The sequence below is a fragment of the Watersipora subatra genome, chromosome 4 (assembly GCF_963576615.1).
Source record: "Watersipora subatra chromosome 4, tzWatSuba1.1, whole genome shotgun sequence".
Lineage (NCBI taxonomy): Eukaryota > Metazoa > Bryozoa > Gymnolaemata > Cheilostomatida > Watersiporidae > Watersipora > Watersipora subatra.
In genome coordinates, this window is record NC_088711.1 from 32,334,957 (window position 1) to 32,351,031 (window position 16,075).

Here is a 16,075-nt window from a genome sequence, read left to right on the forward strand (position 1 = left end):
TTCCTGTGACATTTTAAAATAGAACAAAAACTTTTGCTCAGTATTAACATTATTAACCAATAGAAGAAGAGTTGGCCAACATCGACAAGCCGCTTATCATTCTGATTTCAACAGGAGCGTGTGCCAAACACATCCACACCAAAGTCTGGTGTGAAATATTGACTCTATCCTCACTGCAGCCAGCTGGGTCAAGGATAGCAGACTGAGGCAGTTGGGGCCTGAGTGTTATTCTCTTTCTTTTTTGCAATTCTTAAGTCAATGGGCAAACTCTTGTCAAAACACAAACTCCTAACTCTCGTTGTTGTGATTGTCTGTTACATCAGCTTGTAACTTCTTGAAATGCAATGTCCATCTTATGAAACATATTCACAGGGGTCAGTTATTATAGCATACTTTATCTTACAAGAGGTGTGACATTTGTATAGTCTATAGCATATTTTACCTTACAAGAGATGTGACATCTGTATAGTCTATATCATACTTTACCTTACAATAGGTGTGACATCTGTATAGTCTATATCATACTTTACCTTACAAGAGGTGTGACATCTGTATAATCTATATCATACTTTACATTACAATAGGTGTGACATTTGTATAGTCTATAGCATATTTTACCTTACAAGAGATGTGACATCTGTATAGTCTATATCATACTTTACCTTACAATAGGTGTGACATCTGCATAGTCTATATCATACTTTACCTAACAAGAGGTGTGACATCTGTATAATCTATATCATACTTTACCTTACAATAGGTGTGACATCTGTATAGTCTATATCATACTTTACCTTACAAGAGATGTGACATCTGTATAGTCTATATCAGGGGTGGGCAAACTTTTTGATTCGTGGGCCACAATGGGTTCTAAATTTTGACAGAGGGGCCGGACCAGGAGCAGATAGATGGAGTGTTTTGGTAACCCCACCTCACAGGAGAAAAAAATATATATCATAGAATATGGAGAAAACATGTGCTTTAATTTCAAATGATAATGAACAAAAGCATTACAAAAGATCCGTCTCTAAAACCCCACAGTATTTAGCTATTTATTGAAATGAGTCTTAAAACACTGAAAATTAAATGAATAAAAAATAATCTTTTTGTTACGAACAATTTCTATTTTAAAGCACTGCAAGTTCTGTTACCTTCTGGATATCATCATCACTCTCCTCCTGACTGTATTTATTTCAAAAACAGTAAGAGATTCAGGTGTACTTATCCTGCTCCTTCTATTCAGTTTGTGTCTCCAGTGCCAAAAGTCAACAACGATCAACGCAAGGACGGAACATTGATAATGCGCCACTGCGGAGAGCGTTATATTTGATCTGGTGCACATTGTTTGTTTTGAGAAAGTGCGTTCATTTGCGCACCACTTATGTGCGCTCTTTAACAGAAATGACATGTAACATATAAGGCTTACTGAACTAATTATTTTCCAAAGCATTTTTTACATAATACAAAAGAGAAACTTTTACTTTCACTGGGAACAGTGCTGTTGGTCTCCCTTTTTAGCCAGCGCATCAAAGTCTTGAGTGAGTTTAGTTGTAGCAATTCTCAGGATGGATCTGAGGTGTTGGTCTGTTAATTGGGATCTGTGGCTGGCCTTGTTGATGTTCATGATGCTGAACATCTGTTCACACACGTAGGTCGAGCCGAACAACGCCAGCATCTTCTGCGCTGTCCTCCGGAGATTTGGAAATGCGGCTTCATTGAGTGAAGCATAAAAGTCATTCAGTTTCAGACAGTTGAACTTCTCTTTTAAGACTGGGTCGGACTGAAGGTCGATCAGTTCGAGCTGCAGCTCCTCTGGAGCTGTTTCAGAGTCTTGTGACAGGGGACAGGCCACCAACTGAAGTGACTTGTCAATTTTTTCAAAATCAGAAAACCGACGGCAGAATTCTCCGTGCAGCGCATCTAGTGACTCGCCGTATTTCTTCACTTTTGCGCGAGCCTCTTTCAGCGTGGCTAGTGTGGGAAAATGTGTGAACGACTTATTTAAAATTTGCCTGGAGAATAAAACCAGCTTGGATTTGAAGGCTTTCACGTTTGTGTACATGTCATGCACAAACTGATTCTTCCCCTGTAGTTTCATGTTGAGCTCATTCATGTGTGAAAATACGTCTGCAGCAAACGCAAAGTCACACAGCCAGCTCTTGTTGCTCAGCTCAGGAAATTCGTCAACCTTTCCCTGTAACTCCAAAAATGCACCAATCTCCTCTTTGAGCTCCCACACTCGTTGAAACACTGCCCAAACTTAACCAGCGGACTCGGGAGTGATAAAGCAGGTCCTGGTGATCCGCATCAGTTTCCTCCAGAAACGTAATGAACTGACGGTGCTGAAGTCCCCTTGCACGAATAAAGTTGACGAGTTTCACGACAGGATTTACAACATGATTCAGCTGTAATACCGATTTACATAAAGATTCCTGGTGGATGATGCAGTGGAGAAAAATAACATCCTGGTCAGGATTTTCATCTTTGACTTTATTCTGGATTCTCCTCAGCAGGCCAACGTTTTTCCCCGTTAAATTCGGAGATCCATCTGTGGTGACGTTGATAAGTTTGCTCCAAGGGAGCTTCATATTTTCGATGACAGCAGACACCCGGTCATACAAGTCTTCTCCCCGTGTTTGTCCTTTCAGAGACTCCATTGTCAAAAACTCCTCTGTTATTTCAAAAGTGTCGTTAATCCCTCGGATAAAAATGAGGAGCTGAGCAGTGTCTTTGACATCATTGCTTTCATCCAGTGCTAATGAATATAATGTGAATGACTCCGCCTTTTTATTTAAGTTGCTGGTGATATCTTCATCTATTAGTTCCACACGGTGAGTCACTGTCCTGCGCGATAAACTGATTTTTTCAAATTTGTCTTTGCTCTCTGGGCACAAGACACTTGCTGTCTCCACCATACATTCTTTTACAAACTTGCCTTCAGACAGAGGCTTGCTGGCCTTTGCCAGTTTGAATGAAAGCATAAAACTGGCCTTGGTACTTGACTCCTGAATGGCAGTTTGGCGGTGAAAAAAGTTTTATTGAGCCTGTAAATTAGCCGCCAACTTCTGAGCAGTAGCTTCCCGTTCTTTTGTTGATAGCTTGCTAGCATAGTTAGCATGCTTTGTAGTAAAGTGACGGCTAATATTATATTCTTTAAAAACCGCCACAGTTTCCTGACATATCAGGCATACAACAGATGATCGGTGTTCAGTGAAAAAATATTTAGTTGTCCACTCCTTTTTGAACACTCGACATTCTCTGTCCACTTTCCTTTTCTTAGGTCCGCTCATTTTTACAGAAGGGCTGAGGGGTCAAAAAGCAAACGTGGAGTACCGTAATATGCGGAACCTCAACAAAGTCAATGTATCTAGAGTGCGCCATCTAGTGGGAACACATTAGAATTGCAGGGAAAATAAAACATTAAACCATAACTGTCACGAACAACTTTTATCGTATTTACTAAGTAAATCAGACACGCTGATTCCGATTTTGTACTCAAAATAAAGATTAGGCAGCTAACCTTCAAAGTCATTTAGGCTTTTATAAAGCGTTTCAATATCCGTTTCGAAAACAACACAATCGGCATTACAAGCTCCACCCATTTAGAATTACAAGTCCGATTTAGAATAATAGAGATGGGTGTCTTAAAACCCATTATTATCTAAATTCAGCCTGTAAAATAATTTCATTTTTTATGAAAGGTATATAAACTATTTAAAATTGCTCGTAGCTTGTTACATGACGTTTAAATGGGCTGAACGACGAGAAAAATGAGCTCAAAAAGCGCAGTTTTATCACGAGCTAGCGTTGGTATCGCGCTTTTTAAAATATGCAATGCTAAATAGCGTATCTACCTTTCAGAACAGACTGATATTATTTTTAAGGCTGAATTTAGATATTAATGGTATTTAAAACACCCATCTCTATTATTCTAAATCGGTCTAAACATCCCTACGCAACTTTTGTTCCTATAAAGCTAGGTTTCGTCACATAATTTTGGACGGAGCTTGTTATGGCGATCGTGTTGTTTTCGAGACCAAAATTAAAACGCTGTAAAAAGCCTTCACTACACTAAAAGTAAGTAGACTAATCTTTATTTTGAATACAAAATCGGAATCAGCGTGTTTGATATACCTAGTTAATACGATAAAAGTGGTTCGTGACAGTTATGGCTTATTTATTTCAAAGTTAATTTATTTAATTTCTTCAAGTTCGGCCGGCCGGAGTAAAAAGTTTAACGGGCCGCATGTGTCCCCCGGGCCGTAGTTTGCCCATGCCTGGTCTATATCATACTTTACCTTACAATAGGTGTGACATCTGCATAGTCTATATCATACTTTACCTAACAAGAGGTGTGACATCTGTATAATCTATATCATACTTTACCTTACAATAGGTGTGACATCTGTATAGTCTATATCATACTTTACCTTACAAGAGGTGTGACATCTGTATAGTCTTGCACTATTACTAGATCATTATATATCCTGTCTTGTTTATAACTTCGCTTAAAATAGTGTAAAAATGGTCCTGAAAACAAGTCTTTCTACTATATAGTTATGGTTAGGTATAGTTATAGGGACTTGATTATCAAACCTAACTCTTCTAGATACAAATTGCTGAAGAATTTAATCATGCAATGCATCTCTCCATCATTAGGAGCAATATTGTATCCCTATTGCAATATCTCCAAATTGTACAGAGTTTTTTTATTAGTTTTGTATATATGTGCATGTATATAAACTTGAATGAAGTATAGTGTGAGAAGCAACAAAAATATATAGGTGGCAGCATTGCCTGCATTGCAAGATGAAGGCAGACCATGGGAGGCAATTGTGAAGTTCATTTTGACAGAGATCAAAATAGAAAAATCTATGACAGTATAGCTCTTGTACAATTTTCTTGCCATACATTTTTTGTGTCAAGAGCATCCTCTGTTGTGCTACAACTGTCAACAAACAACATTGCAAATGAAAAATGTGTATAACTTGTTTCTTATATTGAGAGTTGAAACATAGTTCTTGTCATGTGATATGTTCAGTAATTGAGTAGGTATCTCAATATTCTGTAGGAAAAAAGTTCAGTCTTCAGGCTACTCAGAATATTTTCCCGATAAAAGAGAACTGCACAGTGATAATAGCACCCATCATTATCCCTTATTGAGTTGGCTCTCGTTTTAGATGCAATGGTAAGGGAATTCGGCCTGGCCGCCCATCGCTCACACCTAAAGCAGAGAAGTTTCCTTGTCACCTTTGCGGCCGTAATTTGCCTTCAAAAGAGGCCCAGGAGCTGCATGTTGCCAAGTGCGATGGCACTAACAATTCTAGGGGAAGGAAGCCAGCAGACAACACCTGCATGGTGAGTAGTACAAATGCTGATTCATTGTATTCTATTGGCGGCCATCTCTTCTACCTCTGTATCTGGTTTAATAGCACCAGAGTAGTTTCATTACTATTGCTTATGAGTAAAGTACTAGCCTCTTTGTGTTGTTTTATAGAAACTAATAGGAACCAGCTACGGTATACAGTAGATGGTGGTGATAATTATCAGATAACTGATAACAGACTATATTCATTAAACCTGATAGAAGTGATAACATGGTTATAATTTAATGAACCATCAGCTTTTGTCATGCGTTCTGTTGCTATATTCAAAAGGCAAATTAATCCTCCAAATTTGTTGTTAAATAATGCAGTGTATAATGGTCCCAGTGTATTGTGTGATGCATCTTATGGTCCCAGTGTATTATGTGATGCATCTTATGGTCCCAGTGTATTGTGTGATGCATCTTATGGTCCCAGTGCATTGTGTGATGCATGTTATGGTCCCAGTGTATTGTGTGATGCATGTTATGGTCCCAGTGTATTGTGTGATGCATCTTATGGTCCCAGTGCACTGTGTGATACATGTTATGGTCCCAGTGTATTGTGTGATGCATCTTATGGTCCCAGTGTATTATGTGATGCATCTTATGGTCCCAGTGCACTGTGTGATGCATGTTATGGTCCCAGTGTATTGTGTGATGCATGTTATGGTCCCAGTGTATTGTTTGATGCATGTTATGGTCCCAGTGTATTGTGTGATGCATGTTATGGTCCCAGTGTATTGTGTGATGCATGTTATGGTCCCAGTGTACTGTTTGATGCATGGTATGGTCCCAGTGTATTGTGTGATGCATCTTATGGTCCCAGTGTATTATGTGATGCATCTTATGGTCCCAGTGCATGGTGTGATGCATGTTATGGTCCCAGTGTATTGTGTGATACATCTTATGGTCCCAGTGTATTGTGTGATACATGCTATGGTCCCAGTGTATTGTGTGATGCATGTTATGGTCCCAGTGTATTGTGTGATGCATGTTATGGTCCCAGTGTATTGTTTGATGCATGTTATGGTCCCAGTGTATTGTTTGATGCATGTTATGGTCCCAGTGTATTGTGTGATGCATGTTATGATCCCAGTGTATTGTGTGATGCATGTTATGATCCCAGTGTATTGTGTGATGCATCTTATGGTCCCAGTGTATTATGTGATGCATCTTATGGTCCCAGTGCATGGTGTGATACATGTTATGGTCCCAGTGTATTGTGTGATACATGTTATGGTCCCAGTGTATTGTGTGATGCATGTTATGGTCCCAGTGTATTGTGTGATGCATCTTATGGTCCCAGTGTATTGTGTGATACATGCTATGGTCCCAGTGTATTGTGTGATACATGTTATGGTCCCAGTGTATTGTGTGATGCATGTTATGGTCCCAGTGTATTGTGTGATGCATCTTATGGTCCCAGTGTATTGTGTGATACATGTTATGGTACCAGTGCACTGTGTGATGCATGTTATGGTCCCAGTGCATGGTGTGATACATGTTATGGTCCCAGTGTATTGTGTGATACATGTTATGGTCCCAGTGTATTATGTGATGCATCTTATGGTCCCAGTGTATTGTTTGATGCATGTTATGGTCCCAGTGTATTGTGTGATGCATGTTATGGTCCCAGTGTATTGTGTGATGCATGTTATGGTCCCAGTGCATGGTGTGATGCATGTTATGGTCCCAGTGCATGGTGTGATACATGTTATGGTCCCAGTGTATGGTGTGATACATGTTATGGTCCCAGTGTATTGTGTGATACATGTTATGGTCCCAGTGTATTATGTGATGCATCTTATGGTCCCAGTGCTTGGTGTGATACATGTTATGGTCCCAGTGTATTGTGTGATGCATCTTATGGTCCCAGTGTATTGTGTGATACATGCTATGGTCCCAGTGTATTGTGTGATACATGTTATGGTCCCAGTGTATTGTGTGATGCATGTTATGGTCCCAGTGTATTGTGTGATGCATCTTATGGTCCCAGTGTATTGTGTGATACATGTTATGGTACCAGTGCACTGTGTGATGCATGTTATGGTCCCAGTGCATGGTGTGATACATGTTATGGTCCCAGTGTATTGTGTGATACATGTTATGGTCCCAGTGTATTATGTGATGCATCTTATGGTCCCAGTGCATGGTGTGATACATGTTATGGTCCCAGTGTATTGTGTGATGCATCTTATGGTCCCAGTGTATTGTGTGATACATGCTATGGTCCCAGTGTATTGTGTGATACATGTTATGGTCCCAGTGTATTGTGTGATGCATCTTATGGTCCCAGTGTATTGTGTGATGCATGTTATGGTCCCAGTGTATTGTGTGATACATGTTATGGTCCCAGTGTACTGTTTGATGCATGGTATGGTCCCAGTGTATTGTGTGATGCATCTTATGGTCCCAGTGTATTATGTGATGCATCTTATGGTCCCAGTGCACTGTGTGATGCATGTTATGGTCCCAGTGTATTGTGTGATGCATCTTATGGTCCCAGTGTATTGTGTGATACATGTTATGATCCCAGTGTATTGTGTGATACATGCTATGGTCCCAGTGTATTGTGTGATACATGTTATGGTCCTAGTGTATTGTGTGATGCATCTTATGGTCCCAGTGTATTGTGTGATGCATGTTATGGTCCCAGTGTATTGTGTGATGCATCTTATGGTCCCAGTGTATTATGTGATGCATCTTATGGTCCCAGTGCATGGTGTGATACATGTTATGGTCCCAGTGTATTGTGTGATGCATGTTATGGTCCCAGTGTATTGTGTGATGCATGTTATGGTCCCAGTGTATTGTGTGATACATGTTATGGTCCCAGTGTATTGTGTGATACATGTTATGGTCCCAGTGTATTGTGTGATGCATGTTATGGTCCCAGTGTATTGTGTGTTGCATGTTATGGTCCCAGTGTATTTTGTAATGCATCTTATGGTCCCAGTGTATTGTGTGATGCATGTTATGGTCCCAGTGTATTGTGTGATGCATGTTATGGTCCCAGTGTATTGTGTGATACATCTTATGGTCCCAGTGTATTGTGTGATACATGCTATGGTCCCAATGTATTGTGTGATACATGTTATGGTCCCAGTGTATTGTGTGATGCATGTTATGGTCCCAGTGTATTGTGTGATGCATGTTATGGTCCCAGTGTATTGTGTGATACATGTTATGGTCCCAGTGTATTGTGTGATGCATCTTATGGTCCCAGTGTATTGTGTGATACATGTTATGATCCCAGTGTATTGTGTGTTGCATGTTATGGTCCCAGTGTATTGTGTGATATATCTTATGGTCCCAGTGTATTGTGTGATACATGTTATGATCCCAGTGTATTTTGTAATGCACTAGCTGCATTACCCGCCTACAGGAACAGATTCACGTGCAGCATAAGGTTTATTGAGAGTTGTCTTTCATACTGTAAAACAACTCCAAATATGCAGTCTACTGAAATTGTTGTCCTGATCAGTGTATGCATACACATGTCAATAATGTTGGGGAGAACAATGGAAATCTGCAATGTGTTTTACAGCTAGATGCTTGTAAAATCTATTGAATATTCTAGATTCATGTGTTTAGATTCATGCATCCGCTCATACCCGTCTATATTTGCAGTTGACGATCACGCACTTCTGCCGCCGAGCCTCGGCTGACCAGTCTTTACTCGCCTCGCAGCTGACAATCGCGCTCTTGCACTCGTCTCGCAATCAATCGCTTCGCACTCGCCTTGCAATCTCCTCCCACTCGCCTCGCAATCACCTCCCACTCGCCTCGCAATCAATCGCCTCGCACTCAATCGCCTTGCACTTGCCTCACAATCAATCGCCTCGCACTCGCAATCAAACGCCTTGCACTCGCAATCAATCGCCTCGAAATCGATCGCCTTGCAACCAATCGCCTCGCAATCAATCACCTTGCAATCACCGCTTTGCAATCACCTAGCACTTAATCGCTTTGCAATCAATCACCTCGCACTCGCCAACTCATTCATCCGGAAAGCCGCGCCTGGAGACTCTCGCTGCATTTGGGGCGAAAAAGGTCTCCCGCGCATCCCTGAGTGACGCCACAGCTCCGAACCGCTAGCAGCATTACCCATCCACAGGAACAGATTCATGTACAGCAAGAGGTTTATTTAGAATTGTCTTTCATACTGTAAAAAACTACAAATATGCAGTTTACTGAAATTTTTTGCCCTGATCACACTATGCATACACATATGCAGTCATATATGTCAATAATGTTGGGAGAACAATGGAAATCTGCAATGCGTTTTACAGCTGGTCTACAATGCATCAGTCTCGAACCACTTAAATCGGAGTTGTCCTAAGGTTGTACACAGAACTGATAATGAAATTGACATTGCTAGGCAAACTGAAGTTTTTCAAACTGGCAGTATTGGAAAGTTTTACATATTTTAAGAAATTCTAAAAAATATTTTGCTATTGCACTGCTAAGCTATCCCAGCATTTATTGAATTGAGACTTCTACATGCTTAAAACACTAATCATGACTCACCAGTTCTTCGTCTATAGCCTGTTTTTTGACGTGGTATATGCAAAATGTGCAGCAGTATTGTGGTTGTGTTGATAAAATTTATTATTAATAAAATCTACTATATAAACTACATATATGGCCTTTCGCCTTTCCAACGTAAGGCATTACGCCTGGAGCATTTTTGGACATTCATCCCATAGAAAAATTCAGCCCTATACTGTGTTGCAGGACTGCAGTCAAGTGCGAAGTTTTCTGCCCATACACGCGCCTGGTAGCAGCTGCTATAGTTAGTGCATCTTGCTGTTGACGCCGTTTCATTTGCTCTGAAAATTCAGCTCGCCGAGCAGCTGTTGTAGCTAGTGCATCATGTTCTTGTGGCCGCTGCATCTGCTTGGAGGTTTCTGCACATCTGGCCGATGTAGCTGCTGCTCTGAGCCGTTTGAGTCGCTGCTGGGTCGGCTCAGCAGTCTCTGCACTTCTAGCAGCTGCAGCATCTATTCTGGCCTGCTCTGGATGTACCTGTGTTTGTTCAGCGGTTTCTGCTCTTCTAGCAGTTGCTATTCTGTTTCGTTGTAGGCGTAGCTGTGTTTGCTCTGCAGTTTCTGCACTTCTAGCAGCTGCAGTAGCAGTTCTGTTTCGTTGTGGGGGTAGCTGTGTTTGCTCTGCAGTTTCTGCTCGTCTAGCTGCTGCTTTGCGAATTCAGTCTCCTTCTCTGCGGGAATCAATCTGTTCTTGCGTTTGGGCAGTAGGCTTTTTGGGAGGCATTGTACTGCTTCAAGCGTTTCTAAAAGTGAATGAGATGGTATGCTTTTTTGTAATATACGCTGCTCGCTTTATTCTCACCGTCGCCTATTGCAACGCTCGGAATGCCCGTGCAAGTTCTGTAGTAGCTGTAGTTCTGTAGTACTTGTAGCTGGGAAAAAAGTAAAAGTAACTCAGCGGCGGAAGGAAATGAACATGTTTACTATCTCAAACAGTGGCAATTCCAACGTTTTCAACCATTTCACTGAAGTAGACTCATATATGTGTTTTCCATGGTCGACCCCCGTAGACACATTTTTGCGACTTTCCCAGCAATTGCTAGTAACTGAATTTTATTATTTGTTGATAACATCGCCAACGATCTTTAAGACTTTTATGGTAGTGACAGTGTTGTCGAAAGGTTTCTCTATAAAATTACCCTAAAACTTAATTTTAAATCTTTGTTTGAGAATTTCCAACTTGAAAAAAAACATTTTTTGTGTAAGTTTTGAAAACGCCACCAAGTTAGAAAACAATTACTTGTGTTGATGACATTATAGCCGATTCAGCTTTTTGTGATTACACAGATAATTAAAATGCACAAAGTATAGATAAATGATTTTTTGCATAGCAGTGCTTGTTAACATGTTGGAAAAATAAAATATATACCCAAAACAAACGTTCTAGATGGAGTTTCAAAATGAAAAAATATGAAGCATTATCGGCAAAATGGTTGGCAGTAGGCTGATAGCTAAAGTTGTACATGGACGCAAGTGAAAGGGTTATGTAGTGGAGGTGTGGCAATTCATAGACTATACAACATTGAATGAGAAGGACTCACCTTTTTGATGTATAAATTTAGTCGGTGAGAACAGCGTTTTTCCAGGGGCCCTAAGAAACAAACGTTCACATGACCTTCTCGGTACATGTTGGCAGTAAATATTAATTACATGTAAAGTACTACGCATTAATTTCTTTTATTTAATGAGTAATACATTTGTATAGCTGTATAAACACCTTTGTATAGGCCGCAGAACTCAGGACGGTGCTTTTTAACACGACAGAAACTTTGCTGTTTAAAACGGAACAGTGTCGTTGGGCACCGTAAAGAGGCGCGCTAATCAGAGATCACGTGATTTTTGTGTAAAAACGATGAACAGGTTATGTATAGAGGCGCACTAACCGGAGATTCCCGTTAATGCGCCCTAGATACCTAACTAGTCTACGGCTAATAGTCCGAAAAGTACGGTACTCCATAAGGCGGACACACCCACACACATACACACACAGACAACGATTGCCGTTTATATAGTAGATGTTATGGCCCCAGTGTATGGTGTGATGCAAGTTATGGTTCCAGTGCATTATGTGATACATGTTATGGTCCCAGTGTACGGTATGATACATGTTATGGTCCCAGTGTATTGTGTGATACATGTTATGGTCCCAGTGTATGGTGTGATACATGTTATGGTCCCAGTGCATTGTGTGATGCATGTTATGGTCCCAGTGTATTGTGTGATGCATGTTATGGTCCCAGTGCATGGTGTGATACATGTTATGGTCCCAGTGCACTGTGTGATGCATGTTATGGTCCCAGTGTATTGTGTGATGCATGTTATGGTCCTAGTGTATTGTGTGATGCATGTTATGGTCCCAGTGCATGGTGTGATACATGTTATGGTCCCAGTGTATTGTGTGATGCATGTTATGGTCCCAGTGCATGGTGTGATACATGTTATGGTCCCAGTGTATTGTGTGATGCATGTTATGGTCCCAGTGCATGGTGTGATACATGTTATGGTCCCAGTGTATTGTGTGATGCATGTTATGCACTATGTTTCCATAACACGCTTGAAGCGCATTACACAGATTTGGAGTTGTGCACACATTGCGGTATCGTGCGAATTAAGTGTTTCTATGGACATTCGCATGATGCGGATTGACTCCGGCGCCTTGTTGAAAAGGGTAGAAAATTGTATGCTATAAGTTTATGATTACCAACACATGTGTTAGGGATGGAAACACGGGTCACTCAATTGAGAAAGGACCACAGAAGTATTGAAAATGTTTAAAATTGAATAGCTGTCGCGGTATTTTGATCCGCATCAATCGCAAGTGATGTTTCTATTATTCGCAAAACTCGCTTAGCTTGTGGGTTTATGCTGTTTCCATGATGCGGGTAACTTGCGGATTGGCTCAAATTTGTGAATCATGCGTGTCATAGAAACTTTGTTTTGGTCCCAGTATATGATGGGATACACGTTATGGGCATGGTGTGAAAACGAATGATTCTCTATGCAATTCATACATGTGGGGTATGGTGCTACGTAGAAACTAGAACTGCCTGTTGTTACAGCTCTGCTCTGAGGACCTTGTCTACAGACACATCCTAAAGAAGCACCTCAGACAGAAGCATGGTATTAATGCTCAGCGTCTGGATGACAGGTTTGTTGAATATATGCCACTCGCTTTAGAAAATATGCGGAGCTGGGTGACAACTCCTGAATGCATACTTATAAACTTAAAATAAATCAAACCCAAGCTTATACATGTGGTTAGGGTCAACAAGTAGAGAACCAGCTGTAGAGAGTAAGTATATGACAGGGTTATAGTGTGTTCTGTGTAGAGAGTAAGTATATGACAGGGTTATAGTGTGTTCTGTGTAGAGAGTAAGTATATTGACAGGGTTATAGTGTGTTCTGTGTAGAGAGTAAGTATATGACAGGGTTATAGTGTGTTCTGTGTAGAGAGTAAGTATATGACAGGGTTATAGTGTGTTCTGTGTAGAGAGTAAGTATATGACAGGGTTATAGTGTGTTCTGTGTAGAGAGTAAGTATATGACAGGGTTATAGTGTGTTCTGTGTAGAGAGTAAGTATATGACAGGGTTATAGTGTGTTCTGTGTAGAGAGTAAGTATATGACAGGGTTATAGTGTGTTCTGTGTAGAGAGTAAGTATATAACAGGGTTATAGTGTGTTCTGTACAGAGAGCAAGTATATGACAGCGTTATAGTGTGTTCTGTGCAACAGAGTATACTGTTATCAAAGTATTTTTTATAAATCTCAAGTCATTAGTTATTTGGTGACCCTGCATAAAGCTTTTACACTCAGCTGATGAAGTTTGGTGTTTCCAAAGTACCACAATCTATTTGCTATTACTCGAACTCAAAAAGATCATTAAGAAAAAACAGTTTGGCCGATCTAATTCAAGTAGTAACTACATGAGTTCTCATCAACGTACCAGTCAGCTGCCTTGATTAGTGTTTGCACACCAATCAGTAAATTGCTGGAAATGTTGGAGCTACGTGTTCATCATGTACATAGGCTATCAGTCACATATACTGGTGGACCTAATCTGTAATTAAAGCAACCTGCCTTGCTCACCAGCAATCTATCATGTACGATAGACAATCTACTCGGTACACAAGAAATCTAGCATTCACACCAAGCCATGTACCTGTGCCGTTCTATGCTGAATTCTTTTACTTGAAACGCAAAACATTATTGAGAAGCAAAAAGAATTCTAAGGACGGGTTGACTGTTTAAATGCTGATGATAATGATAACATTAAAGGAGTGATGTCTCTTATTGCCTCTTGCGCATTCAAGTACTATATATTCATCTATTTTAGTTTTGTCTGGTTGTTCATTCCAAATATGGAATGATGATCTTATACATTTGGGTTGAGAGTTTGTTTAGGCCCGCTCCTTCTAAACAATAATTTATGTTATCTTTTAGTGTGCTCGCTGCCCTTAAGACTGGGTCAGCAACAGGCATTGGTGTAAAGGAACAGGTAATCAGTCGGATTCAACAGAAGATGTTTTCTGACATCTATAATGGAGACTCCGAGCAGGCCAATGGAAGCCTGGAGAAATCGAATAGCCCAGCTGATGGTAGTCTGACTACCAGTGCTGTGAGCATGAACGGCATCGACTCATTGGCTGATGATGATACGCTAGAGAATGTAACCCCACCTACTAGCAAGTCGACTATATCGGAAAGTCGTAGTCGAAGGAAGGTGAAACCGACTAAATATGTACCTGAGATATTCACGTGTGAGATGTGCCGGAAACAGTTTGAATATCAGTCGCAGTACCTTCAACACTGCTGCTTCAAGATCAGTGAAGGAACAAAAGAAGGAGCGAAAGAAGCCGAGGCTGAACCGATGGAAGGAAGGGGTGATACTCGAGGTGAGATAAATGGCCAACCAAGTGCTTCTACTCAATCCGAATCACAAGAAGAACCTGAAACGGCTCTTCCGATCGATGATCAGGTCGATTCTGTCAATCATATTAACGATGAGGCATCATCATGCCCTCTTGTCGGCTGAGGGCTCAGAGACGTGACGTTCTATAGACATTCGCCGGCTCTTTGTTGCCACCCAATCTACTAAAAGCAATCGGACATGCACTATTTTAGCTAAGAAATTCTCAATCACCTCTGTACATACAAATAAATCTGACGATGTGCAACAATTTATAATCGTTAGCTTACGCAGCCGTTCGTCCAAATCGTTGTTGCTATGTATCAGTTGTGGGGAAACAACTTCATCTTTTTGTTTATGCATAACCAAAAAATCAAAACTATTGTATATAAGTTTTAGTATATAATAGTGTATATATCTATATCCATTTATTTGCTTAGGTAAATAGGTGCTACACCTTTTCATATCACATATAGTGTATGTACTGTATAATCTTTAGCTGTAGATAGTGTAGATTTAGCCCTACCTTTCATGTCAATCCAGCTGGTGCATTCCTAATCACTTGCATGCTGACTGACAGCTTTCTTTTTTCCATTATTATACACATCACCTGCTTTAAAGCTAAAACATCGATGGTAGATCTCAATAATTACAATATTATAGCTTTCAGTTCTGCTAACCTTCAGGATGTTTTGTCAGCAAGTCTTACAATACAGCAATAAAAATTAGCCAATTTCCACCACTCCATATATTTCCTCTGCTTATTTGCAGTTTTGCTATACCTCTATCCTTCGATGCTAAACTACATGTCCCGGAAACCATTCACATTGTAAGAATTGCCACTGCTTGTCCACAATAGATGGAAGACTTCATGAACACATTTATTTTCCTAGTTGACTGCAGTTCCCAAATATCAGAGCCTAACAGAACCATATACATGTAGAACATCAGAACTGTTAAACCATAACTGAAGTTGCTTCAACAATGATACGCCTGGGATTTTTAGCAGAGTGAAAACCGGATGTTGGTGTAGCAGTTGTTAGTCCTGCAGCTATTCTACTTGTGCTACCGAATATCTATCTGCTCAACAACTCAGACTGTCAATTTACATCAGTATGTTACTAAACTGTGGTCATATCTTCAATGTTGAAAATTCAGTGAATGCTTTTGCTTGTCTTTAGTTTACTACTAGTGTTGCACGATAGTCAACTGCGATAGCCGGTAGTTGTCTTCTCGATATGAATATGTTGCCT

The 16,075-nt window shown here is 40.4% G+C and overlaps 1 protein-coding gene across 2 annotated transcripts in view; it reads left to right on the forward strand.

Annotated features, from left to right (window-relative positions):
* The window catches only part of LOC137393266 (uncharacterized), a 30,131-nt gene extending 14,570 nt beyond the window's left edge, over positions 1-15,561 (forward strand). For both annotated transcript variants that reach the window (XM_068079735.1, XM_068079734.1), the window contains exons 5-7: positions 5,181-5,358; positions 12,975-13,063; positions 14,357-15,561. In XM_068079735.1, coding sequence (XP_067935836.1) covers positions 5,181-5,358; positions 12,975-13,063; positions 14,357-14,948 — 859 coding nt within the window. In that variant the 3' untranslated portion in view covers positions 14,949-15,561. The remainder of the gene's footprint in view (positions 1-5,180; positions 5,359-12,974; positions 13,064-14,356) is intronic.
* Positions 15,562-16,075: the final 514 nt, after the last annotated feature.